This window comes from Eptesicus fuscus, chromosome 21 (assembly GCF_027574615.1).
Source record: "Eptesicus fuscus isolate TK198812 chromosome 21, DD_ASM_mEF_20220401, whole genome shotgun sequence".
Taxonomy (NCBI): Eukaryota; Metazoa; Chordata; class Mammalia; order Chiroptera; family Vespertilionidae; genus Eptesicus; species Eptesicus fuscus.
In genome coordinates this window covers 26,707,686-26,732,964 of record NC_072493.1, presented here as the reverse complement: position 1 = coordinate 26,732,964, position 25,279 = coordinate 26,707,686, and the positions used below count along the sequence as shown (strand labels likewise).

The following is a 25,279-nucleotide window of genomic DNA, read 5'->3' as shown; positions in this document are numbered from 1 at the left end:
CTGCGTAGGGCGCCTGGTGTGACGGAGAGAAGTCACATGGCGAGAAAGCAGCGAGTGGCTTGGGAGCTAACGTGAGCGCCAGAGTCAGGAGCCCCTTGAGAACAAGTTGCTGGCGGATCCGTGCGTCTTTCTCCCGGGAAAATGCTCAGCTTGGTGCACTCTTGCTGAGGAGGGAGGAAGCGAAGATTACTAAAATAGTGGTTCAGCTCTGGCCGCTTTGGCTCAGTGGATAGAGCGTCGGCCTGCGGACTGAAGGGTCCCGGGTTCAATTCCACTCAAGGGCACATGCCCGGGTTACGGGTTCGATCCCTAGTAGGGGGCGTGCAGGAGGCAGCTGATCAATAAATCTCTCTCATCCTTGATGTTTCTATCTCTCTATCCCTCTCCCTTCCTCTCTGAAATCAATTTAAAAAAAATATATATATTTTTTTAAGTTTAAAATAGTGGTTCTAAAAAGCCCAACAACAAAGTCCTCGGACCGAGCAGTGTTTACGGACTGTTTCTCTCCCTTGTCTCCTGGGTGAATCCGGGCATCGAAGATCATCTCTGCTCCAGCTCCAGGGCGGCAGCACCTGGACCAGCCGCTTGCCTGAAACTGACTTGATCAGAGCCTGAGAAATCTTTCAAGACCAAAGAAGCAGTGTCCTCTGGCAGGGAAAGGTGATAGTGGGTGGGGTGCTGGCGAGGGTGCCCCAAGTGGAGGTACCCTGTGTGTACGCAAAGGTACCGTGTGTGTTCGCACGTGTCCTGAGGCTGCCGGCGTCTTCCTTCCCGGCATGTTTAGTGTCCCTGTGTGCACAGGAGCTCGCGAAGGACATCTGTCTGTCACGCTGGATGTCCCCCTCGGAAAGAATGAGTTGTTTCCGGGATACCATTTAAAACATATACGCGCGTACGTGTATTATCTGCTGCCACCCCCTCCCTCCCTCCGGCCCCAAACCGGCTCCCAACACAGCCGGTCTGTTCTCCGGGCAGAAGCGCAGGGCAGCTGAAAACGTTGTTTATTCCCAGAAACCTTCAAGACCTGGGCTTCGCTGGGACTGGAGATATTTTCAGCGTTGGCATTGCCGGACAAAGTGCCCTCTCAGACGTGGGATGAACTGGGCCCTGTCTGGGAGAGTGGGTGTCTGGTCCAAGTGGGCAGCCCGGGCCAGCCGCAGGGCTTTATCTGGGCTCCAGCAAGTCCGTTCACTTTGAAGCGCTGTCCTGCCGGAGGCCAGGCTCCAGGCTTGTCTCAGCTCCGAGGCTCCTGGGGAGAATCCTTGAGGGCTCTCTCTTGCATAATGGTGTTCCCCTTGCAGCCACTCACGCTGCTCTTGGTCCATCCTTCAAACAGAAGCCAGAGAGAGGACCGCCCGCTCATTCCTGTACTGGCAGATGCATTTTTTTCCAAGTGGATACGTACGGGCTAGGATCCCAGATCAAGCTGCAGGCTTGACCAGTCCCCTCCCTGCTCATTCATCCACCCCCTCCCCCTGCCACCTAGGTTGGTTTCCTGGTTTTGAACTTCACCTAATGCACCATGCATGTGTAATCACTGCAGTCTGGCTTCTCTTGTTCAGCGTTATGTCTGTGAGCTTTGTCTACCTTGGTGCAGGCTGACGGGCTTTCAAATCATAAACCAGACCCTGTCACCGTCAGCTGCTTCCTCCACCCCCCATGCCTGTCTTTGCATTTAAAGCAAAATCAAGACTCCTTGTCATGGCCTTCAAGGCCCCTGGCCACCTGTCCCACCTGCTTCTGTGACCCCATTTGCCCCTCTTTTCACCTGTCCTGCGTCATACTGAGACCACCTCAGTCCTGTGACCTCCTCTAAGCCTTTGACCTCACTGTTCCTGCTGCCTGGAGTTCCCTTTCCTTGAGACCTCAGCGGGACCCCCACTGTCCATCTTGGCCAGAATGGTCCCTACCCCGGCCTCTGCTCAGCTCCCCTGCCCCATTCCCAGGGTGGCTTTCCTCGTGTCTTTATTTAGTTGCTGTTATGTCTCCTTCCCTTCCCAAGAGCGGCCTGTCTTGTTCCCTTGCATATCCCCAGGACTCCGTGGCCACTCGAGGGTTTGCCCTGGGGATTTTCATCGGCAGAGCAGTGTGGAGAGTCCATAGCCTGGTGCTATAGAATTCCTGAGCTTGTGTCTATGAGCTCGGTTCACACCCAGTGGCCGTGACTCCTCCTGGCAGATACCACCCAGTGCCAGGAAATCATGCATTTCAGGCAAGCGGCTGGTCCAGGTGCTGCCGCCCTGGAGCTGGAGCAGAGATGATCTGCGATGCCCGGATTCACCCAGGAGACAAGGGAGAGAAACAGTAAACACTGCTCGGTCCGAGGACTTTGTTGTTGGGCTTTTTAGAACCACTATTTTAAACTTTAAAAAAATATATATATTTTTAAAATTTATTTCAGAGAGGAAGGGAGAGGAATAGAGAGATAGAAACATCAATGATGAGAGAGATTCATTGACCAGCTGCCTCCTGCACGCCCCTACTAGGGATCGAACCCGTAACCCGGGCATGTGCCCTTGAGTGGAATCGAACCCGGGACCCTTCAGTCCGCAGGCCGACGCTCTATCCACTGAGCCAAAGCGGCCAGGGCTGAACCACTATTTTAGTAATCTTCGCTTCCTCCCTCCTCTAGAGGAAGACACCCCGGGAGGTGAAGGGTCTTTCTGGGCAGCTCTCTGAGGTGGACTCAGGATTCAAACCCAGGTCTGACCCAGTGGCCATGCTTTCCACACGCCTCTGGCAGTCCTGGGTGTCTTGTCCTGTGGAGATGGCATTTTCTGCTGTTCATCCACAGCTTTGCTGAGAGCATTGTTCCCAAGCAAACTTCCACACGCCTGCAAGAAAAGAGCAAGGGCCCCGGAGTCCTGGCTGGGTAGTTTAAGGCCGTATTAATTTATTATCCAGCCACTGGAGAGTGGCTTCCTTGATATATTCTCTTGGCTCGAGTTGAATGCACCTGGTTTTTAGTTCTTTTTTTGCACAAAGTAGATTAAGTGTCTGTTGGATGAGTTTCCTTCTTGTATATTGTTGTTGTTCAATATTTATCCCATAAGACAGTATCCTTTGCCAAAGGGACTGAGGAGGAAAAAAGGTGCCTGGGGTGGGTTTTTTCCCAAACCAAGTGGACTGTCCATCTGTCCTTGGTTGTGGGGAATCCAGGGTGCCTGTTTCCTCCCGTCCAGCCCTAATCCTGTGGAGAAGGGTTTCAGGAAAACTAACCAGATCGCCTGCCACCCCACCCCCGGGTGTCTGGTACTGACCCAGACGCTCTTCCTGAGAGGTTCTGCCCAGTCCTGGGATCTGCCCAAGACGTGCCTGCTGGGGAGTCCTCTTCCCTCCTCCCAGCCACCACTTCATTCCTGGGATTTCTGGGCGGTTTGTGGGTACGACTCTGATCTGTGCTTGGCCTCGCTCGGATGTCGAGTTCTTCTTTGTGCCTTTGGGGTTAGCTGCTGTCCTGTGGGTGGGGTGTCTCACTGAACGAGTCTGGCTGACATGGGGCTGGAGGCCAGAACTGCCCTGACGTTTGGGGGGGCCACTGCCTGGACGAGCCAGGATCGGTAAGCAGACAGAGTGTGACATGCATCGGCCCTGTCCACAGGCCTTCTGTGTGCCCGTGAGCAAGTTGCTTATCCGGTTTGAGCCTCAGTCTCCTCATCAGCATCGTAGGGCTCATAATTGCAGTGACCCCATTAATCTGTGGAGAGAATGAGCATGAGATGCTGAGAGTAGAGGCTGCTTAGTCCACACTCATTTCGCTTCGGCCGGGTCATTGGTGATGACTGTTCCTCGAGCATTGAATCCCCGCTGGAACTTGAAGTAGAACAAGGCTCAGTGCCAGCCAGTGGCGTGCTGGGGCCAGCTCCCTAAAGTTTCAGAAAGGTCATGAGCCAGTTAAACAACCATCATTAAATGTTGACTTACATAGACTTACCGTTAAATAAATCATATTTAAAAGAAAGATAATAAGTACTCAAAACTCATCACATCCTAAATTTTCACTTTACTATTATCTCTGCGCTTGAGGTTATTTGGTGTGCTAGCGCAAGTCTTTCCAGAAACCCCATGTTCAGTACCTCCCGTTGCTTGCTCGAAATTGGCCATGGTGGGGAGTATTTATACCAGGGCAATTGGCAAACACTACAAATAAGGGTGGGTTAAACAAAGTTTATTTTTGAGCATTGGTTGTTAAACATTTGCCAACACACCGCTGATTCCAGCCCTCAGGAAGCACATAGTCTAGCTGGCGAGGTAAACAGTACGAACAGATGCAGTGCGGGCCGGTGAATTCTCGGGCATCCAGGGGCCAGTTCACTCGGCGAAGACTGAGCCCTGCAAGGAGACAGAGCTCCCTGGCAGCCGTGGCCTCTGAGCTGGGTCATTGGCATCTGCATGAATTACCACGTACATCTGTCCCGATGGTTCCTGGCCATTTGGTCAACATCAATGCTGTAGCCCCGATTTGTGACATCTTGGCACCTGCTTCCCCGGAAGGTGGGGAAAGCGGCCCTGCCTGCATGTGCTGAATAAAGTTGTGTTTTGAATTTGGAGGAGGTCCTCCCCTCTGCCTCACAAGCATTGGACATTTAACAGGATTTTTAAATGTTAGATTTCGGCCCTGGCCGGTTTGGCTCAGTGGATAGAGCGTCAGCCTGTGGACGGAAGGGTCCTGGGTTCGATTCCAGTCAAGGGCACGTATCTTGGTTGCGGGCTCAATCCCCGGCCCCAGTGTGGGGCATGTGCACACTCGGGAGGCAACCAATTGACGTGTAGCCCTCACATGGACGTTTCTCCCTGTCTCTTCCCCTCCTTTCCACTCTCTCTAAAAAATCAATGGAAAAATATCCTAGGGTAAGGATTAACAACACAAAAAAAGTTAGATTTCCTCTCAAGGCAGAGGTGGGCTCTGAAATAATGTGGGGAAGGGGGAGGAGTCTTCTTTGCTGCATTCTGCATTATTGCTAGTAACGTCAGCCTTCTAAGAATTTCTTCAAACAGCGTGTCTGCGGGTCATGCAGCACCATCATCATCATCATCATCATCACCATAGCTAACGCTGTTAGCTGTACAGTACATAGCTAACATGGTCATGCTTATCTCTCCTTCGTTCCTCACTCCACAGCTCATCCCTGGACCCTAACCTGCCCCTCCCCCAGCCCAGGCCGGGCAGATTAATCCCTGCTCATTGGTGAAGATTCAGCTGAAGAGTCACTGCCTCCCTGAAGCCTCCTAGAGCTTAATCACGCTATAGACCTGCTGGTCTTGTTTGCCAAAGTCTGACAAGTCCTGCAATTCTCCTCTACCGTATAGATGCAGACACTGGAGCCCAGAGAAGCTACGTGCCATGTCCAAGGTCACACAGCTAGTGAGGGGCAGTGTCAGACATTGAACCCAGGTCTCTGGTCCCGGAGAGCCCAAGCTTCAGGCCATAATGAAGAAGCCAACATCATGTGTATTGTTTATACGGCTCTTCTGATCTCGGGAGGAGGAGGAGAGCCACACATTCATTCCATAAATATTTATTGAACACAGGCTTGGCAGACATTGGTGACTCAGCTGTGAATGAGCCAACAGGTCTGCAGGCATGATTAAGCGGTGACCCTGGAGTTGAGTCTTAAGTGAGGATCAGGAATTAATCTGCCTAGCCTGGGCTGGCGGAGAGGGCCTGTTGGGGTCACAGGATGAGCTGTGGGAACAGCATGTGCAAAAGCAAAGAGCTTGGCACGGTCTCGGAGCTGAGGGCTGACAGACTCGGTCCTAAGATTCATCTTTCTGGCAGACTTTCCCAAACACAGGCAAAGGCTGCCGGGCGAGATGACGCATCCAACTTAAACCATGTTCCTTTTCTCACTTCTGACGGTTGAATATGGTGGTGGCATCACCCAGGAGGTCACCGTCAAGGAGGCCCTTTGCTAGACTGGGAACACGGAGATCTGCTGACCCCTACGTGCCCATAGAGCCTTGGCCAGGTGGGAGGGGCGTCGCGCTGTGGAGAGCTCCCCAAGCTTTCAGAAAGCTCGATTTTTAAAAATATATATATTTTATTGATTTTTTTACAGAGAGGAAGAGAGAGGGATAGAGAGTTAGAAACATCGATGAGAGAGAAACATCGATCAGCTGCCTCTTGCACACCCCCTACTGGGGATGTGCCCGCAACCAAGGTACATGCCCTTGACCGGAATCGAACCTGGGACCCTTGAGTCTGCAGGCCGACGCTCTATCCACTGAGCCAAACCGGTTTCGGCAGAAAGCTCGATTTGAGTCGTGGTTCCACTAGCTACACAACCTCCCAAACACCAGGCAGTGTCTCCCGGACTGAGTTGTGTTTTCTGTAAAACGGGGTTGAAAGCAGCAGAGATCAAAGCCCTTGAGCGCTCCGGGCCATGCTGCAGGAACCTGCCTCCTGTGACTTCAGTCACCATGCTCGGGTCCCCCTGCCGGCCCCGGGGTTTGAAAGCCTTGTTGGTCCCTCCCCACCTCTCCAGTGGCCTGCTGTCTAGGATGTTCCCATGAGACCTTGGTGTCTTTATCATATCTGTGGTCTGCTTCATCATGCCCGCAGACCTGCTGGGCTGGGATTTTGCAACTTTGGCGAAAAAGAACAAGATCTTCCAGAGAGCATTTCTGCCGTATCTTGGAACCGTCCACGGCAGATGTTTCCAGGGGTGGCATGAGGCCCGGGATGTCAAAATGCTGAAGAGGGTTTCTCTAGAAAATGCCTTTGGAGGGGCCTGCCCCCCACGCCACGTTGGCAACCCTAGGAGAGTTGGTGGGGCAGAAGAGTGTGGGCCGTGCTGTCCGAGTACCAAAGTTCGAGCTCCTCCAGGAAGTTAGGAAAACAGCTGGGACCTCAGCAGGTGGAAAGCGCTTTACAGAGAGTACGCATCAATGCCTGGGGTCAGAGGTCAGCTGGCCACATTTGAGTCAAAGGCTGGTTAGCAGATGGAGGTTGGCAGGGTTCCAAGCCCAATAACAGGGGCATGTTTTGGTGAAATGTCACCATGACGTGAAGGTTTCAGTCCCCTGGGGGTGACACATTGGTGCCTTCTCATCAGCAGAGCCACCGTCTGCCCCGGGGCCCACTGCCTCAGCTCCACTGAGCCCAGCAGTCTTCCCAGGAGGCAGAGGAGGGCGAAGAGGATTGCAGAGGAAGACAGGGTTGGTGGGGCCCCCCTCCTGCCTGGGTGGTGACAGGAAATCCATGGAGTGGCAGTAAGAAAGGGTTTTGAGGTCAGATGGAGCTGCGTTCCAACCCAGGTTTTCGCTGGGTAGGTGTATGACCTTGGATGGATTCCTTAAACACCAGAGGCCTCAGTCTCCTCATCTCTAAAATGGGATAGTGGAACCCAAACCTCTGAGACTTTGGGAGGTGAATTGAGAAATGCAGCAATTGGCACACAGTAGGTCTCCCTCTTAAGCCCCCTGCCAGCCTCCCTGGGGGCGAGCGTGTACTTGTCATTGGAAAGCTCCAGGCAGCCTTGGACAATGTGTATGTCTCATTTGTAAAAAGCTTTTTATTAAAAAAAAAAAAAATTGTAAATGGAAAAGGGACTGAAGTGGTTGGCCCGAAGTTCTGATTGAGCTGCTTGGGCAGCGGAAGCTGAGTGGTCAGAACAGGCCAAGGTGCTGGCATTGCCTGCGAAATGGGCTGACTGTCACTGCAGGTTCCAGCCAGACCCTCGCCTTGCCTCCTCATTTGCCTCTCTGTTCCCGCCTTGCCTCCTTCTGTATAGTGGCCAGCAGGGTATTTGGAACATGACCCTGTCATCCATTTGTCTGATGCTCAGGTCAGTTTGGTAGGGTTGCAGTAACCAAGGACCCTGGACTGGGGAGATTAAAGAACAGACTTTTATTTTCTCACAGTTCTAGAGTCTGCAAGTCCGAGATCAAGGTGTCAGAGGGATTCCTTCTGAGGCCTCTCTCCGTGGCTTGCAGATGGCCGTCTTCTGCCTGTGTTCTCCCACGGTCTTCCCTCCGTGTGTATCTGTGTCCTTAACCTCCTCTTCTTATAAGGACACCCGTTGTATTGGATCAGGGCCCACCCTGATGACCTCATTTAACTTCACCACCTCTTTAAAAGCCCGATCTCCAAATACAGTCACATTCTGAGATGCTGGGGGTTGGGGCTTCCACATAGGAAGTTATGAGAGACACAACCCAGCCCAGAACCGTGTGCTCGCTCCTCTGTGCCAGCACCCTGCTGGGCTCTGGGAATGCAGACAGACATGAGGGGGACGCCAGCCCTTCTATTGCTTAAGTCATCAGTGTCCTCCTGCTGCCCCAACTTAGCAGGAGCATCAAGATCCAGGCTTTGCCCCTCTCCAACATGGACCCTTAGGGACCCTGAGCCCCAGTCAGGCCAAACCTCTGTCAGGCCCGACAGTATACTGGACACGCCGCCCAGCATGGTGCCACAGATGGTGGGACCCAGGGCAAGTCTGGCTTTCCCGGCCAGTGACTGGCAGGGCGGAGAAGGCTTGAAGAAATCGTTTCACTTTTGCTTTCTTCCACTGGGAACGTTCCAGGAAACTCCCTGGTCCTCCCAACTCTAAAACTCCACCTGAGGCTTTATCAGTTCTCGTTGGAACCTTCGCACAAGGACCTTTCCTATTTAGAGGGCAGGTGGCTTGTTGACTCTTTTGGAATAAGGTTGCGCTTGTGCAGGGGACATGCCAGAAGGATGCACGTGGGACCCTCAGTGGTTTCATTGCCCTTTCATGCGCCAGTGTTTTGCTTTGTTTTAAAGTAGACAAGTCCACAGGGTGCGTTCACCACCCAGGCCCGGCCTTGGAGGACGCCTGCTTTGCTTACAGCTTTGCAGTTCCTGCCGACTCAGCCTGTCCACCTCAAGTGAGCAGCGGTGCGCATGTCCATATTTGCTTGAGATTTTAAAGTAGAAATAACATCCTATGTAATAAAGAGGTAATATGTAAATTGACCCTCACACCCTTGCACAAGATGACCGCCCCCATGTGGTCAAAGATGGCTGCCACAAGATGGCTGGCAGGGGAGGGTAGTTGTGGGCGATCGGGCCAGGAGGAGAGGGGAGTTGGGGGTGACCAGGACTGCAGGGGAGGGCAGTTGGGAGTGACCAGGCCGGCATGGGAGGGCAGTCGTGGGCAACTAGGCCTGCAGGGGAGGGAAGGCAGTTGGGGGGGACCAGGCCTGCAGGGGAGGGCAGATGGGGGCGACCAGGCCTGCAGGGGAGGGAAGGCAGTTGCAGGGGATCAGGACTGCAGGGGAGGGCAGTTGTGGGCAACCAGGCCTGCAGGGGAGGGCAGTTGTGGGCAACCAGGCCTACAGGGGAGGGCAGTTAGGGGAGACCAGGCTGGCAGGGCAGGGCAGTTGGGGGTGATCAGGCTGGCAGGGGAGGGCAGTTGTGGGTGACCAGGCCTACAGGGGAGGGCAGTTGGGGGCGACCAGGCCTGCAGGGCAGGGCAGTTGGGGGTGATCAGGCTGGCAGGGGAGGGCAGTTGGGGGTGATCAGGCCAGCAGGGGAGGGCAGTTAGGGGCTACCAGGCCGGCAGGGGAGGGCAGTTGGGGGCAACTGGACTGGCAGGGGAGCAGTTGGGCATCGATCAGGCTGGCAGAGGAGTGGTTAGAGGGTGATCAGGCTGGTAGGCAGGCGAGTGGTTGGGAGCCAGCAGTCCCGGATTGTGAGGGATGTCCAACTGCTGGTTTAGGCCCCTTCCCTGTGGGATCGGGCCTAAACTGGCAGTCTGACATCCCCCAAGGGGTCCCAGATTGGAGAGGGTGCAGGCTGGGCTGAGGGACCAGCACTGGGCCTCTAGTATTAAAGATAAAGATGAAGTCCCTACATTCTTCTTTCAGTTCCATCGCTCTTTCCTTGGAGTCCACCACCACCATAAACTTTTTCTGATTCAGTCCTGGTTTTATCATACACACACACACACACACACACACACACACACACACACATCCAAATACATACATGTAGACAATACAAACATACAGATACGTGTATATAATATATACATATAAATATTTGTGTGTATATGCCCATGTATATCCAAAAATATACAAAATATGGTTTATGTTGTAAAATTTACTTAAATGGTACAATGAGCATAGTATTCTACAACTTGCTTTTTTAAAGCCCAGCATGATTTTGAATTTTATTTATGCTGACACTCACATAGCGCTAGCTCATTCCTTTTACCTGCTGTATACTGTTCTACCCATGACCACCCCATGATTTATTTACTGATTAGCCCTACTGTTAGCCGTTTGGGTTGTGCCCATTGGCAGTTTAAACCAAACCCAGGATTCAGTCGGTGAGCCACAGTTGAGTTATATAAGCAGTTCCTGTTTCACGTCTTTGGGGTGCCCGCCCCTCCAGCTCTTTAGCGCAAAGCACATAAGTGTTGTGATGCCAGAGTGGACGCCTCGTGATGTCAGTCCGCACTGTCACTTCGTCTCAAGTCTTGGTCCAGCGTCAGTGTGTTTTGGCATCTCCTTCGGCCCGGCCTTCTGCAGCTGGGAAATGCTCTTATATGGTGGGGTGACTAACCTGAGAGAGACATCAGGGACCCCGAGGGGCTCTGCATTACTGGGCTGAGTCCCAGTGGGGCGCGTGAGCACGCAGAAGTCCTTCCCGCAGTTCCCGGTCTCTGCCCCAGAGGGAACTCCCCAGGAGGAGGCCACATGTGGCTCATGCCAGAGAGCGCCAGGCCTCCCCTCTGGATGGCGGTTATTTTTATCTGAAGCTCGGGCTCCGTCAGGACCCTGGAGAGTTTCCAGGGTCGGGGATGAGAACTGCCTCTTTCCCAGAGCAACTGGCCTCTGCTCTGCCTCCTGGGATTTCCAGTTCTACTGTCCAGGCTCTAGGCTCCAGGCTCGGCTCCTCCCCTCCCTGCTCCACTCTGTGTCTTGCCCCTGAGGGTGTCCTCCCTCTGGCTGCCACCTTTCGGTCCCAGCCAGCGCGACTGCTGAGCACCTGGTTGTCACTAATGAGCCTTGTTGAGAAGATCAAGCCTCTCAGGGTTCCAAGTGGGTCAGCACTGAGGCACGGCCGGCAGCCTTCCCACCCAGGAGCCCCGCCCTCCAGCTCCCTGTGATGTCCTCAGTCAGCCTGTCCCACCGGATGGGGGCTGTGGCTTTCCTCGCCTATCTCCCCAGCCGGCCTGGGAGCCCCTTGAGGCCAGGGACAGTGTCCTCTTCATCTTCACGTCCCGGGGTCTAGCCCAAAATAGGTGCTCAATGAAGGTCAGCAGGTGACTTATAGCTCTCCCTGGGGAGAACGCAGAGGTGAAGAGAGACGTAAATGAACACACTCACTCAAGCCCTGCCTTATCTTTACAGACCAGGCGACAGCCAGGAGGAGGATCACAGTTTGTGTGCCTTTAGTGGAGGTGAGACCTCTGGCCTCCAGGGAGAGAGGAGCCAGGGTAGCACGAGCGAAAATCCTGGACCCTCAGAGTCACCACACCTGGCGTCAAGTCTCAGCATCTGCACTTACTAGTACAGCAGCCCTGGGCTTGTTGTGTCTCCACCCGAGGCCTCAGCTTACTCATCTGTAAAATGGGAGCGATGACAGACGACCTGACGGACTGTCCTGGGATTGGAAACGATGTGAATGGAGTGACCGGTCCATGTAGATGCTCAGGAAGAGTTTTTAGAAAGCACAAAAGGCACGGAGGAAATTCACCTAATGAAATTGGACCTTGGGACTTTAAAGCTAGTAGGTGTATTCGAAGACTAAGGCAGCTCTTCCTAACGCGAGTGCCAGGGAAGAAAGGTTAGGAAGAGGATTAGCTGGGGGAAAGGACTTGTAGCCTGAAGGCAAGGAAGGACCTCCGAGACCCTGGGTGGGTCACAAAAGTGAGAGAGCGTTCTTTTCCTGCAGTCTCTCTGAGAGGGGCGATGTGTCCCACAGCCCCGCAGCCCTGACAAGCGTCAGAGTTAGGGTTCCAGGAACGCGCTTTGGGAAGTGCAGCTCTGCTATGGTGCTGCGAAGGTCGGGGAGTCCCAGCCCGCCCTCTCTGTCCCCTCACATTGCTGTTGGTTTTGTCAGCCTACAACAGGTCACCATCCTGATGTGTGCATCGGGCACTGATTACCCGTGGGAACCATTAACCTAGCAGCCAAAAGGGCAATGCCTGGCAGTGTCTGGAGTAGACCATGTGCTTGGTTGTTGAGCAGGTTTGCCAGGCAGGCTCGGGGGTGAGAGTGGGGTACACAGCCCCCCACCCCGCCTTGGAGGTCCTCCCTCTTTCCTCTGTCACCTCCTCTGAGGATCACGTTGACAGGTGACTTGCTGCTCCAGAGCAGGCAGCTGGTTCCTGGCCGGGGCTGGGTGACATGTGGGAGTGTTGGCGACCGTGTGGGCCGTGATAAGAGGAGCCTTCCGCCATGCGGGGTCTGGGGGTGCCTGTTCACCACATTTGGCAAACTGAGTCCACCTGCACGGGGACCAGGAGCATTGGTTCAGGGCAACTCCTTTGGCGATGTGAACGACCTTATCAATCTCCACTGGGAGCAGGAGCTAGGACTTGATCCAGTCATAGACCCACCCGAGTCCTGAATGAGTAGAAATGCTGACTCGCGATGAGAAAAGATGGGACAGGGAACTTGGGTCCAGGAGAGATGGTGCCAGGATGTCGTATGTGGAGTCCGGCCAGCTTGCCTTGCTGGAAACCCTCCGCTTGAATCCCAGCTCTGCCGTTTCCTGTCGGTGGGGCTTGGGTTATTTAGCTTTTGTGAGCCTCAGTTTCCACATCTGCAAAGTGGGGCGAATACTATCTACTCCGGTCACTGCTCAAGCCAACACCTCAGCTGGTTCAGTACTGACCGACCGCCTCCCGCTGCCCTCTGCTTCCTTCCAGAGCCCGAGCCCCCAGCTCTGCCCCAGGAGCCCAGGCCGCCCCGTCGCCCCAGTTCCGGCTGCAGGAGAGGAGCCATGAGCTACGTCCTGAATGGCCTCGTCCCCTTGGGGCTGGTGCTGCTGGTCTGTGGAGCCCAAGGCTTTTTCCTGCCCAACGTCACGCACTTGGAGAAGCTGCTCAGCAAATACCGGCAGGACGAGCCGCACTCGCGGGCCCGCAGGGCCATCCCCAGGTCGGACCAGGAGGAGATCCTCATGCTGCACAACAAGCTGCGGGGCCAGGTGCACCCGCCGGCCTCCAACATGGAGCACATGGTGAGTCTGCACGCCCCGGGCCCGGGGCCTGGGCTCCCTCTGCTTTGTCCCCAGTCACTGTTGTGGGGCAGGCTTGCGGGGGGGGGGGGGGGGGGCGCGGTCCGGGCGGCAGAGGGTCCCCTGCCTTGTTCTCGATGCCCCGCCAAGCAGCACCCGTGAGCAGAGGCCGCCTCCCTGAGCTCAGCCCCCGTGCTGCCCTGAGGCTTCCGGAAGGCGGAGTGGGAGGGCCTCGGGGCTGGGCTGCCACCTCCCACCTGTGTGGCCTAGACACCAGCCTGAGCCTCAGTTTCCACTGTGAGCATCCTGTGCTGCCACGGCTCCTGGGACAACTGAGCGCAGACCTCACACCGGGGCTGTGAGTTACTGTGGTTACCGTGGCGGCTAGATCTTCCTCCGGCACCTTCTCTGTCCGAGAGGGCGTGGCCGAGTCTGCGAGATAAGGTGTCTGTTGGGAGGGAGACGGGAAAAGGGACAGTGTGGGGGTCCCCTCTGAATCTGGAGAAACCCCACACTTAGGAGCAGAAGGGGCAGCCCGCTCTCCCAGGTCCAGATCTCTTCCCCTCTCCCCCATGCCTTCGCTCACCCATTTCCATTCCTGTCGGTACCATCTCCCATTCCCCAGCCCTGGGAAATAGGTGCGGTTATTTCGCCCATTTTAATAGATTAGGAAACTGAGGCCCAAGGTCACACAGCCGGCAGGGACAGAGCCAGGTTCGAACCCGAGTCCAGCTGACTCCAGGACCTGTGCTCTCAGCCACCACTCTGTAGCCAATGCGTTTCCCACCCCATCTTCCCATCCTGCTCCTGTCTCGCCTTGATTAGGGGCACAGCCTCAGCCCTGGGGCTTTCGCTGCCCACTTTGCCCTCATCCAGCTCGTTCTGAGTCCTGCCATCATGTTACGCTGCCTACACCTCCACTTTTCTCCTGCTCAGGAGCCTCTGGGGCCCGCTGTGCCCAGGACGGAGCCCAGTGCTTCTTGCTTGGCGTCCCAGGCTCCTCTCGGGAGCCCTGTCTGTCTTGATGACTAGTTTCCCTCCCTCCCCTTTGGCCAGAGAGGTCTTCTGGGTGTCCTCTGAGGATGCAGCGTGGGGACAGCCGCCCTCCCTCCCCGAGAACACGTTCCCATCATCACTTTCCCTGTCCCAACTCCTCTGCAGCCCGCACCCTAGGCCACGCCCTCCTTCCCGGGGACTCAGCGGTCGCTTTCCTGTTGCCCTGTGCCCTGACCTGGGTAGCGCGCGTGTTGGGGACCGTCCCGTGTGCCCGTGCGCCTGTGAGCCCCTCACTGTCCCTGTGTGAACCCACACTAGGTGGCCCGTCACCCGCTTAGGGCAGATGAACGGGTCACCCGTCCTGGCAGAGCCCTGCGAGCAAGGCTTCGGGAAGTCATTATGAAACATTCCTCTTTTCCCTTAAGAGAACCATCCAGGCATTTATTCCAAAGGGGCTGTGCTAATTTTAGGAGGAAGAACGGGCACCCTTTCAAAATGCACGGGGCAGCGTGGGCAGGCTTTCTTAAGGTCAAAGCTGTAGGAAATTGGGGTAGATTTCTTTGGGGCTTTGGAAACAGACTGCTCCCCACCCTTTCCTCGACCTGTGGGTTTGACCTTGGTCCCCATCGGGGAAGGACACCTCTCTCTGGACAGGTCACCCAGTGCTCTTTCCACCCCAAGGCCCCGAGTGGTGCCCGCAGGGAGCGGTATTTTCCTTGGCCTGAAGCTGACGGAGCCCCAAGCCCCGGGGTCCTGGCTGCCTCCCACCTCTGTTGGAACAGGCTGGGTTTCTGCTGGTCTTTTCCTGGCGGCACTGAGCTCGTCAGGGGTTGTATGGCAGACTTGAGGCGAGTGAAGGGAGCCGAGATAGGCAGCAGGCAAGGCCGGGCCTCCTGGACAGCCTGTACCGAGCCTGCCGCCTCCTCCTCTTTGTCAGCATCGTGATAGTCCAGGATTGGAGTTGGGATCTGGGTCCTTAGGTCTCGATAGCCTGCCTGTCAGGGAAACTGAGCGTTGTGAGGGACGCCTGTGAGGGACGCCTCTGTGCAGGGGCCGTCTGGTAGGGAAGGCAGTCAAGGCTCAGCCCCTCCACCCTGCACCTAAGGCCCAGTGCTGCCCATCTGCTCCTGTTTCCACCCGAACAAGCAGCACCGATTGAGAAAGTGTCTTGAAAGCGTAGCTTCCTGCTCAGCCCTGCCTGCTGAGGCTTCAAGCCACAGTCCTTTGAAATAGACTCAGCACTGAAGGGTGAGTGTTAAAGTTCCAAAGACTTAAAGATAACATGTTTTGAGGATTTATAAGTGAGCAGGCTCCGAAGCCAGCCTGCCTCGGTTTAGGTAGCGGCCACCTGCTGGCTGTGTGGCTCTGGGCAGACTACTTGGCCTCTCTGTGCTTATCGTTCCTCACGGCACAATGGTGACAATAAAAGTACCTTTCTCGTAGGGTTGCTTGGAGGAGTCAATGAGGTAATGCATGATAAGTACTAAATAAACGTTAACTATACTGTTGCTATTATTACTTTAGTAACTATTATTCATTTAGTAGAGTGGGACTGGGACTTGGGGACAGCATGCAGATAGGATGACACCCCTCGGAAGCCAGATAAGACTGGGTTGTTAAAGTTCTAACTTCCTGGCTGTGTGATCTTAGACAAGTGCCATAAATAAACTTCCCTTAGCCTTAATCTGTCTGCAATAATGGAAAAATAAAACATACCTCAAGGGCTGTTGTGACAATTAAAAATGAAAATGGTGCGAATGCTCTGGCAAGTGGCAGGTGCTCAGATGATGGCAGCTCCAGAGGTACAGGGCCCCGCACTGCCTCGTCACATAGTAGGTTCTTGAGGAAGTTAAAGGTGGTACTGATTACGGAGGACACGTTGCATCCCGCCCGAGGCTTGATGCCTGCTCTCATTCAGCCGTCCCCCAAATCCTATTCCAGCAGATACTATTATCCCATTTAGAGGTAGGGACACAAAGGCACAGAGAGGTGAAGCCACTTGCCCAAAGTCACACAGCCAGCAAGGGCAGAGCCTGGTGTCATACCCAGGTTCACCTGACACAAACGCTCTCACCAGTGCATCTCACTGCCCTATTCTTCCCCTTCTCCTTCCTCGAGTCGTCCCTTTGAGGGCTAAAGGATGTCCACCTGCGCCTTACATGGACTAGTTGGAGGGCAAGCATTCGCTGGGGAAGCACAGGCTGAGTGGGGGGTAGGGAGCAGGAGGGGCAGGTGGGGACTGGAGGAGGTCCGTGAGGGCTGGCGTGAGCTGGGGAAGTGAGCTTCATTGTGTGTGCATTCATCCACGCGTGCATTCACTCATTTACTTACGCATGCATTATTCTGGGTGATAGTCGAGACATGTAACACTGCGTGGAAAGGACACTGATCAATAGTGTCAGTTGTCAACAGCTCACCACACAGCCAGACCCGTGACTGCCAGCTCTGCATAGGAACATTGTGTTTTTGTTTTTTTAATCCTCATCGAAGGATATGTTTCTATTGATTTGAGAGAGAGAGAGAGAGAGAGAGGGAGAGAGAGAGAGAGAGGTGAGAGAGAAACATGGATCGGGTTGCCTCCCATATGTGCTCCGACCCAGGATTGAATCCGCAACTTAGATGTGTCCTGACGGGTAATGCTCCAACCAACTGACCTCCCGGCCAGGGCTGGGGAGCAGTGTTTTGAGGTCCTACTGTGTGGCAGGCATGGCTGGAGCCGAGAGGAGGGTGGGAGGCGAGGGTGGGCAGGATGGGGATGCTCAGCCTCAAGTGGAGGGAGGGCAGATCTGGGTTCTCGTGGCTGTGTCCTGCTGTGGGCCAGACATCAGGTCTGCGTGTCTCCAGCCAGAATGTCAAAAGCCTTAACCCCCCAGAGGTCCCGCCTGGCCAGTCTTCTTTGCCCAACTCGGTCTTTGCCCTCCCCGCGCCCCTCCCCTCGGAGCGGTAGGAAATGCTATGGACTCAGACCAACGGCAGGCAGGGTTCACATCGCTCTTGAGCCGTGCACAGAATAAATAGCGAGCTTCTGAGAAGCCCGTGACCTTCAGGGTGGGACCGGCGCCCGCCCAGGCTCTGCCCTGCCTCTCTGGACGCTGGGAAGGGCCTCAGCGGGGCACCTCCAGAGGGGTCTTGCGCCAGCTGCCCTCATCCCCACTGCCCACCTCTCCCCTGCTTGGAGACGAATGAGTCACTGACTTGGTGCAGGTGGTCTATTTGGGGGCTGACCCATGAGTCCGGGAGACAGGAGGGAGGGAGTCTAACTTCAGAGTGCACTCCGGGGGTCCCGGTGGGGGTGGGATCTGCCGGGATCTGCTGAGTGAAGGGAGCAGCAGGCGGTCGCCCTCCTGAAGGCGGGAGGTGGGTGCCTTTATCCACAGGCCTGTCCCCATTGGCTGAGGGTGGTCCTGGGAGGGTTGACCACCCCCCCACCCCCCACCCCCATTCAGGCTTTGCTTGGACATGGGAGCGATCCCAGGCAGAAGCAGCTCAGGGGCTTGGTGGCACTGAAGGTGGGGCGCTGTTGGCGAGGGATGAATCTGAGGGTCCCCAGATCAATGGGAGGGGGGTCAGGGGTGTGAAGTGGGTCCCCAGGGGCTCTGCCCGAGGGCAGGACTTGCCCCGGATGTGAGGAGTCTTGGCTGGAAAGGGCAGCCGGACAGAAGGAGGAGCGGGCAGCACAGCCTCGTGACAGGCCATCCTGGGGCCTCGCAGTTGGTTTAAGCAGCCCCTGTTCCTGGACAGGCCCCGGGGGCTCTGCCCGGACAGCCGTTCAGTGGGCACCTACTGTGCGCCAGGGGCTGGGGCTACATGGAGCGGGGCCGGCCCTGCCTGCCCGTGAGCTGGCGCATCTGCCCAGGGACTGGGAGGCGGCGGTGCAGCAGCTGGTTCGCAGCGGGCTCGGAGGGCCGCTTGGCGTCTGCTCCTCCGCAGAAGAGAAATGACCCGCTTGCTTTGTTCTCTGCTCTTTCCCGGGGAGTCACGTGTGTTCCCGGGGCCAGCTGGGAGGCAGGGCCGGCTGCGGAGCCTGCCTGCAGATTCTCTGGCCCAGGCCCCTGCCCCAGCCCCCTTGGTTTAGGTTGGGTCATGATGCCAGAGGGGAGCAGGGCTGGGCAAGTTGAAGGCATTTCTTGATACTTAAAAAAGAAAAAAAAAAAAGGTAACATATACATAACATAGAATTTACCATCTTAGCCATTTTTAAGTGTACAGTTCAGCACCTTTAAGTACATTCACACTGTTGTGCAACCATCACCACCATCCCTCTGCAGGACGTATTCATCCCCCATTTCACAGGTGAGGAGACTGAGGCTGAGAGAAGGGACTTACCCAAGGTCCCCGGCAGGTTACAGGTGGAGCAGGAGCTCTGAGGGCAGCCGTGGATCAGGCTCCTCCGAGCCCAGAACCGGCCGCGGGTTCACCTGGCGCCTCGGCGGGAGGCGTCACAGCAGTTTGGGACCTTACACCCATCCCTGACTCTGACTGAAGGTGCCATCTCTCCTCCCCCTGCAGACCTGGGATGAAGACCTGGCGAGGTCGGCGGCGGCGTGGGCCCACGAGTGCATCTGGGAGCACGGGCCCACCAGTCTGCTGGTGTCCATTGGGCAGAACCTGGCCGTGCACTGGGGCAGGTAAGAGCCGCCGTGCCCTCCCCTTCCCCCTCCTTACAATGTGAACTGATCATTATCATACGTAGCCCTCATGATCACCCACTAAGAGGGCAGGAGACCACCCATGCCGTTTACGGCTGGGGAGACAGAGGCTCTGTGCCCAGGAACACGTCTGAGTAATTGACAAAGTGGATGTGAGCCTGATTGCTGACTCCAGACGCCGACCAATAGACTCGGGGTTTCTGGAGCGTGGGCTTTCCATTCCGTCTCCTCGGAAGGGCTTCTGGGCCAGTTGCAGCCGACAGGAAGGAGCTGGCTGGGCACGCTGGGAAGACGGGAATGTTCGCCCCTTCAGTGGCAGGTCCGTACCGTCTCCTCTGCCCCAGCACGTCTGGGTCCTGCTCACTCTTTAAGGCCCAGCCAGGTTCCACCTCGTGGGCAGGCGTCCCTCACCGCCCCCCTCGTCTGGCCATGGAGGGGCTCCTTCACACCGCTGAACCCCCAAGGCCTCCTGGCCTGGCAGCGCCTTGCCCTTGGGAGGCACTTGACAGCGGTCAGTTGATTGTCATTCCCTGACTTTCCCCAAAGTCAACTGGGCCACATACGCAGGCACGCAGCCCGGCTGGAGGTCCCCTCCAGGCTGGGGCTGGGTTCATCAGAGAACGTGGAGAGAATGTCTTTTGACCAATTAAGACTGACGGAGCCACAGCCAGCGTGCTGTGCCACGGCCTCCGAATCGGACCCAGGGAGGCCAGGGCCTCAGGCCCACCTCCCTTTTGTCCTAATCACCGGAAAGTTGAACAGGACCTGAAATATCCCCTCAAAACACAGGCCAGGCTTTGCTCGACTTTACCCCCGACGTTTCTCAGCGGCTGAAGTCCCGGAGTTCAACCTGGCCACGAGCTGCTCGCTTTCCTTCAGGGCTGCTCCCTCTCAGGACAAACCGGGGCAGGTGTCACGCTGGGTCGGGGGAGACATGACTTCATGGAAGCAGATCCACGGGGCACTCTCTCCTCCGGTGGTTCTGCGTTTTGTAAAGTCAGCCCGCGGCGGCCCTGGACGGGACGTCTGCGGGGGAAGCATCCATCCTCCCACCGCCCGCTGCAGCTCCTCTCAGTTTCCGGGCGCCCGTTGTAGCCTTTGGCTGTCGGCCGGCATATTTCGACGCAGTTGTAACTGTGGCCAGGACAGCTTTTAATTCATTTTTCCCCCTTCTCATACAATACCAGACAGCGTCCCTACTGCATAGTTGTCATGGTTAGCATCTCGCCAGGCTGCCTCTGGGCTATCGAGTAGACAAGCCTCATTTAGCCATCCCATTCTTGTCGCTTGCTTGTGTTGGCTCGTTTGAGTTACTTTATTAGGACAGCTCTGAGGAGTGGGGTGGGTGGGCCGAGGACACCAAGGTCTCCCCTTCTGGTGAATGCGACTAGCTCGCGTTCCCAAAGAGCTCCTCATTTGGACCCCCCCCACCCCCCCGGCCCCGCCTGGCTGGGCTCTGGGGACAGACGGGTAGGGGGTGTCCCTTCGCTCTGCCGCTCGGTGGCTGTGTTCCTTCCCCGGCCGGCCGGCCGCTCCGGGAACGCAGGCCGTTCCCCAGCCACGTCACTGACCACTGCCGCGCGCTCTGGGCTCTGACAGTAATTGTTACAAGACCTCTAACTGCCCATCTCACCGCAGCGCTCTCAGAAATGGCCGGGCCCCGCGCCTCCTTTCTCTTTTTATTGAAACCGCTTTGTTTACACTCACTGGCGACGGCGACCTGGGATTTGCATCCAGTTTATTTTCTTTCCTGAGAAAATAACCGGTGCCAGCCTGGCGGATGGGGCCCAGCGAGGGGCAGTGGCCACCAACGGTGATGACCCCGGGCCCTCCTTATTGCGGCCGAGGAGGCTCAGTGAGAAACCCTAAATAGGAAGGTTTCAGGAGGGTGTGTGCACTGACTGCAGAGCTCTGTAGGCCACAGGCTCTGGGCCCGAATGAGTTTCCCCACTTTGCATTTGAGTCCCCGGATTCCCCCAGGCAGCCGAGCAACAATGACCATCCATTGGCGGGTGGTGGGGCCATCTGCCTGGGCCCCATAACTTACCTCCTTCCCAGCTTCCAGACCCTCCCCGGCCACAGGGGGTGTCCCATCTGCGCGTCACCTGTTTAACTATTTACTCCATTATTTTTTTCTACATTCACTTTAAATGTCTTAAATCAAGTTTTGTCTTAAGCAAAATATAGGGTTCATGGACTGCATATATTTTCCCAAATGTACATGAAAATACATATATCATTATGCACATAAAAAACAAATGACTCATTGGGGGCCAGGTAAACGTTTCCTGGACACTCAGGCGGCATGTGGGCCACCGGAGGGACACTCTGGGGATGCCCAGGTAAGCCCCTTGCTGATTTGGGTCATAGCATGTCTAACAGGTGCTGGGCAGGATTGGGGACTATTGTCCCTGAAGGAGCCTCTCCTCCAGGCCACCCCTGGGCGGTGGTTGCCAGCTGCCGCCTCCGTTGTCGGGTGTGTGGTGGCCGGAACGTAACCAGCTGATCTGTCCCTGCAGGTATCGCTCTCCCGGGTTCCACGTGCAGTCCTGGTATGACGAGGTGAAGGACTACACCTACCCTTACCCCCACGAGTGCAACCCCTGGTGCCCAGAGAGGTGCTCGGGGGCCATGTGCACCCACTACACACAGGTAACCCTGGAGGGGTGGCCTGGACTCAGCCCACCGTCCCCGGTCGCTCACTGGGCCCTGCAGGGTTGTTGCCCAGTCGGAAAACATCCACTGTCCTTGCCTTAACTTCTCCCTTCAATTGGATGCGATTCAAAGTGTAACTGGTGGACTGAACGGCTCACAAGTAGAACACTGAGACCAAGCACTGGAAGCTTCTATGGCACTTTTACACGCTGGGGCATTTCCTTGTGCGTGGTTTATTTGTCAGTGTTTGGTTTTGTTTATTTTAGATCTTCCGTGGGTTGGGGGAAATCTGGCCCTTCATCCCTTCGCCACAGACCCTCTAACCAGCACCCTGTGATCCAGGCCAGACTGTGTCGCCCTGGTGTGCCTTGCCCCTGAGTTCTGACGCAGGGCTGTGGTCTTTTCAGATAGTGTGGGCCACCACCAACAGGGTCGGCTGCGCTGTGCACACCTGCCCGAGGATGAACGTCTGGGGAGACATGTGGGAGAATGCGGTCTACCTCGTCTGCAATTACTCTCCAAAGTAAGAGCAAGTCGGCATGGTCCTGTGGGTTGGGATGCTTTCGCCAGCTGCAGAGGACCCAACTAAAACTGTCTTCAACAGTGACATCTCCTCGTTATTTCACACTAGAGGCTCGGTGCACGAATTCGTGCATGGGGGCGGGGTGTGTCTAGCTGGCCTGCCCCAATTGGGGCTGAGCGGCCTGGGCCGGCCAGGGCGAGGGGACTCGGGAAGTTGGTGGGCCATCCCCGCCCCCAATCAGGGTGGGGGGGCCAATCAGGGGCAGGGCTGGCCAAGGGGAGGGGCCACAGGCAGTTGGCCAGCCGGCCGGCCCCACCTCCTGATCGAACTCCCTGTTGAGGGGACAATTTGCATATTAGCCTTTTATTATATAGGATAACAAGGATTCTAGAGCAGTGGTTCTCAACCTTCCTAATGCCGTGACCCTTTAATACGGTTCCTCATGTTGTGGTGACCCCCAACCATAAAATTATTATCGTTGCTACTTCATAACTGTAATTTTGCTACTGTTATGAATCGTAATGTAAATATCTGTGTTTTCCGATGGTCTTAGGCGACCCTGCTAGCAGTTCCGACATGTTGGTCGCGACCCACAGGTTGAGAACCGCTGCTGTAGAGGGTGGTGCATCTGGGTTAGCTTAACAGATCAGCAGTGTCAACCAGGGCTCAGGCTCCTTTTGTTGTCTGCTGTACTATCCCCTCCTCATGGACCCCTGGCTGCAATGCACTGGGCATCACATCTTCCCAAGCAGAAGGAAGGAGAATGGTAGAAAAGACCTCTATCCTTAGGCCTTTCTCGCCCCTGGCCCACTTTCTCCCTATGTCATTGGCGAGCACTAGACCAGTTGCAGACAAGGGGGGAACCAGATTGCTCCAATTGGCTTTGACCAATGGAATTGCCCCATTTGACTTCGTAAGCCTCCTCTGGGACCACCTGCACAAGTCAGAAGCAGGAATAGCTGTCACCTGGGCAACCAGTGGGGTCTGCCACAGCAATATTAGTATTATTTTTTCTCTGAAAGTATGCAGCAGATAGCACTCTATGACACAGGTATTCACGTTAGATGGAGTTTTTGCATCTTTGTATTTCCCCCTCTCAGAAGGGACCACATCCCCTGATGTCACAGCCCCGCTTCTTCCTCACACAGCCCGATGTCGTTAATCCCTTGACTCATTTCGCCTCCATTGCTCATCAGGCAAACATGTGCTCGTTCTCGAGGAATGGCTCGCCCAGCTCACGGCCTGCGGTTTGCACGCTGGCGGCCATCCTAGCACCATGCCCTGCACATTGTGGGCCTCGAGGTGTATTTGCTCAGTGACTGAATGAAATGGGAATGACTTCATTTATTTGGTTTGGGTCCGGAGTGGCCATGGGTGCGATGAAGGGGGAATTGCTGAGGTTGGGAGGAAAAGAGAACTCTCCATCAACCATCTGGCACGCCTGTGGTGGCCGTGTCTCAGCAGCCCACAGGGATAAGGGGGATTATGTCATTGATGGGGAGGGACGCAGCCCATGGAAGAGCAATAAACTGGTCCACGGTGGTGGAATTCCTGGCAGAGTGGCAGGTGGGGAGGGAGGAATAATTTGATTTGACTCTTTATATAAGGAATACACTAGAAGACCCGATCAAAAATCCAACCTTTTAGCTCCCACTCCTTTTCTTGAAAAAGGAATAATCCATGAGGGTAAAATACACTACTCTTTTTTTAAAAAAACACACATATTCTATTAATTTCAGAGAGGAAAGGAGAGGGAGAGAGAGATAGAAACATCAATGATGAGAGAGAATCATTGATCAGCTGCCTCCTCCACACCCCACACTGGGGATCGAGCCCACAACCCAGGCATGCGCCCTGACCAGGAATCAAACCATGACCTCCTGGTTCATAGGTCAATGCTCAACCACTGAGCCACGCTGGCCGGGCTTAAAGACACTAATCTTAAGTAGGCAGCTTGATAAATTTTTGCACCTACATACATGTATTTGTCTGCTCGGGCACCCAGAGACTGGGCGCTTAAATAATAAACAGTTATTTCTCACGGTTCTAGAGGTTGGAAGTCCCAGCTCCAGGTTCAGCAGGGCCAGTTTCTAGTGAGGACTCTTCCTGGCTTGTAAATGGCTTTTCCTTGTGTCCTCATGTGATATTTCCTGATGCACACACTGAGAAACAGAGGCAGAGAAAAAGATACCAGTCCCATCCAGGACCCCACCCTTATGACCACATTTAACCTTTATTACATCCTTAGAAGTCCCATCTCCACTTAGAGCCGCAAGGGGGGTTAGGGCCTCAGCTTATGAATTTGTGGGCACACACAATTCAGTTCATACCCACGTAGCTACCACCAGGTCACAACAGAGAATGTTTCCAGCACCCCAGGATGCGCCCCACCCCCCGAACCTGAGTGGCCCCATTCTGACCTCTCTTTCCATCTGCCAGTCTGTCTCATATGCATGGACCTGACAGATAAGCCCTCACACACCCACCATCCTCCTCCCAGCACCACTTCTGTGAGATTTGTCTGTGGTGTCGTGTGTTCAATGGGCCATTCTCTGATTGCTGTGTGGTATTCCATGGCTTCCCTCTCAGCGGGCAGAGCCCCTGGCCTTGCAGCGGGCAGAGGCTGAGAGGGTGGGCCCAGGGGTAGTGTCTGGGCTCAGATCCTTTTGGGCAGGGGTGGGGAGTGAAGGGTCCTGTACCTCCACGACCTTGTGCATTGGAGTGGACTCTTACTTTACGGGGCTGTTGGGAGAGTAAAGCGGTTGGTTGTCCAGGGACAGGGCATTGGTGCGGAGCCTGGCGCCCAGTCAGCCTCCGTACACGCTCCCCCGAGCATTGTTCCTCCTGGACATCAGAGGTGTGGCTCGTCTTGGAGGAAATCCAGAACTCTCAGTTGGCTGGCGTCTCGGCTGGGGAAGGGATGAGCCACCTGGGGGTCCAGATAGTCTGAAGAAACTTATTGAGTCTAGCCCAGCAACAGGACAGGCCCTGGGGCCCTCTCGGTCTGCCTGGCGGTGGGCTGTTCGGGGGAGTCCTTCCAAAGGCCCCCGTGAGTCCCTAGCCAGCCTTGCTGTCCCCAGCAGAGGTGGCCAGCTGAGTGGGCTCTGAGCGTGGTGAGAACACTACCATTCGGGGTGTGTGGGGGTGGAAGCGATGAGCGTGTTATAACGGGCCCCCGCCCTCCGTCCCCGGCCTGATGCCCACACGGCCCTGGGTGATGCCATCCGCTATTTTGAGCTGCCGGAGGTTAAACAGAGAGCGTGTTTTGCAGTTTGTCTTCCGGCCAACACCCACAGGGCC

At 55.6% G+C, this 25,279-nt stretch overlaps 1 protein-coding gene across 1 annotated transcript in view; it reads left to right on the top strand.

Moving 5' to 3' along the window:
* Positions 1-25,279, top strand: part of CRISPLD2 (cysteine rich secretory protein LCCL domain containing 2) — a 69,631-nt gene that overhangs the window by 5,844 nt on the left and 38,508 nt on the right. The window contains exons 2-5 of the mRNA XM_028142909.2: positions 12,846-13,159; positions 18,662-18,780; positions 21,321-21,453; positions 21,864-21,979. Of these exons, the coding sequence (XP_027998710.1) occupies positions 12,920-13,159; positions 18,662-18,780; positions 21,321-21,453; positions 21,864-21,979 (608 nt within the window). The 5' untranslated portion in view covers positions 12,846-12,919. The remainder of the gene's footprint in view (positions 1-12,845; positions 13,160-18,661; positions 18,781-21,320; positions 21,454-21,863; positions 21,980-25,279) is intronic.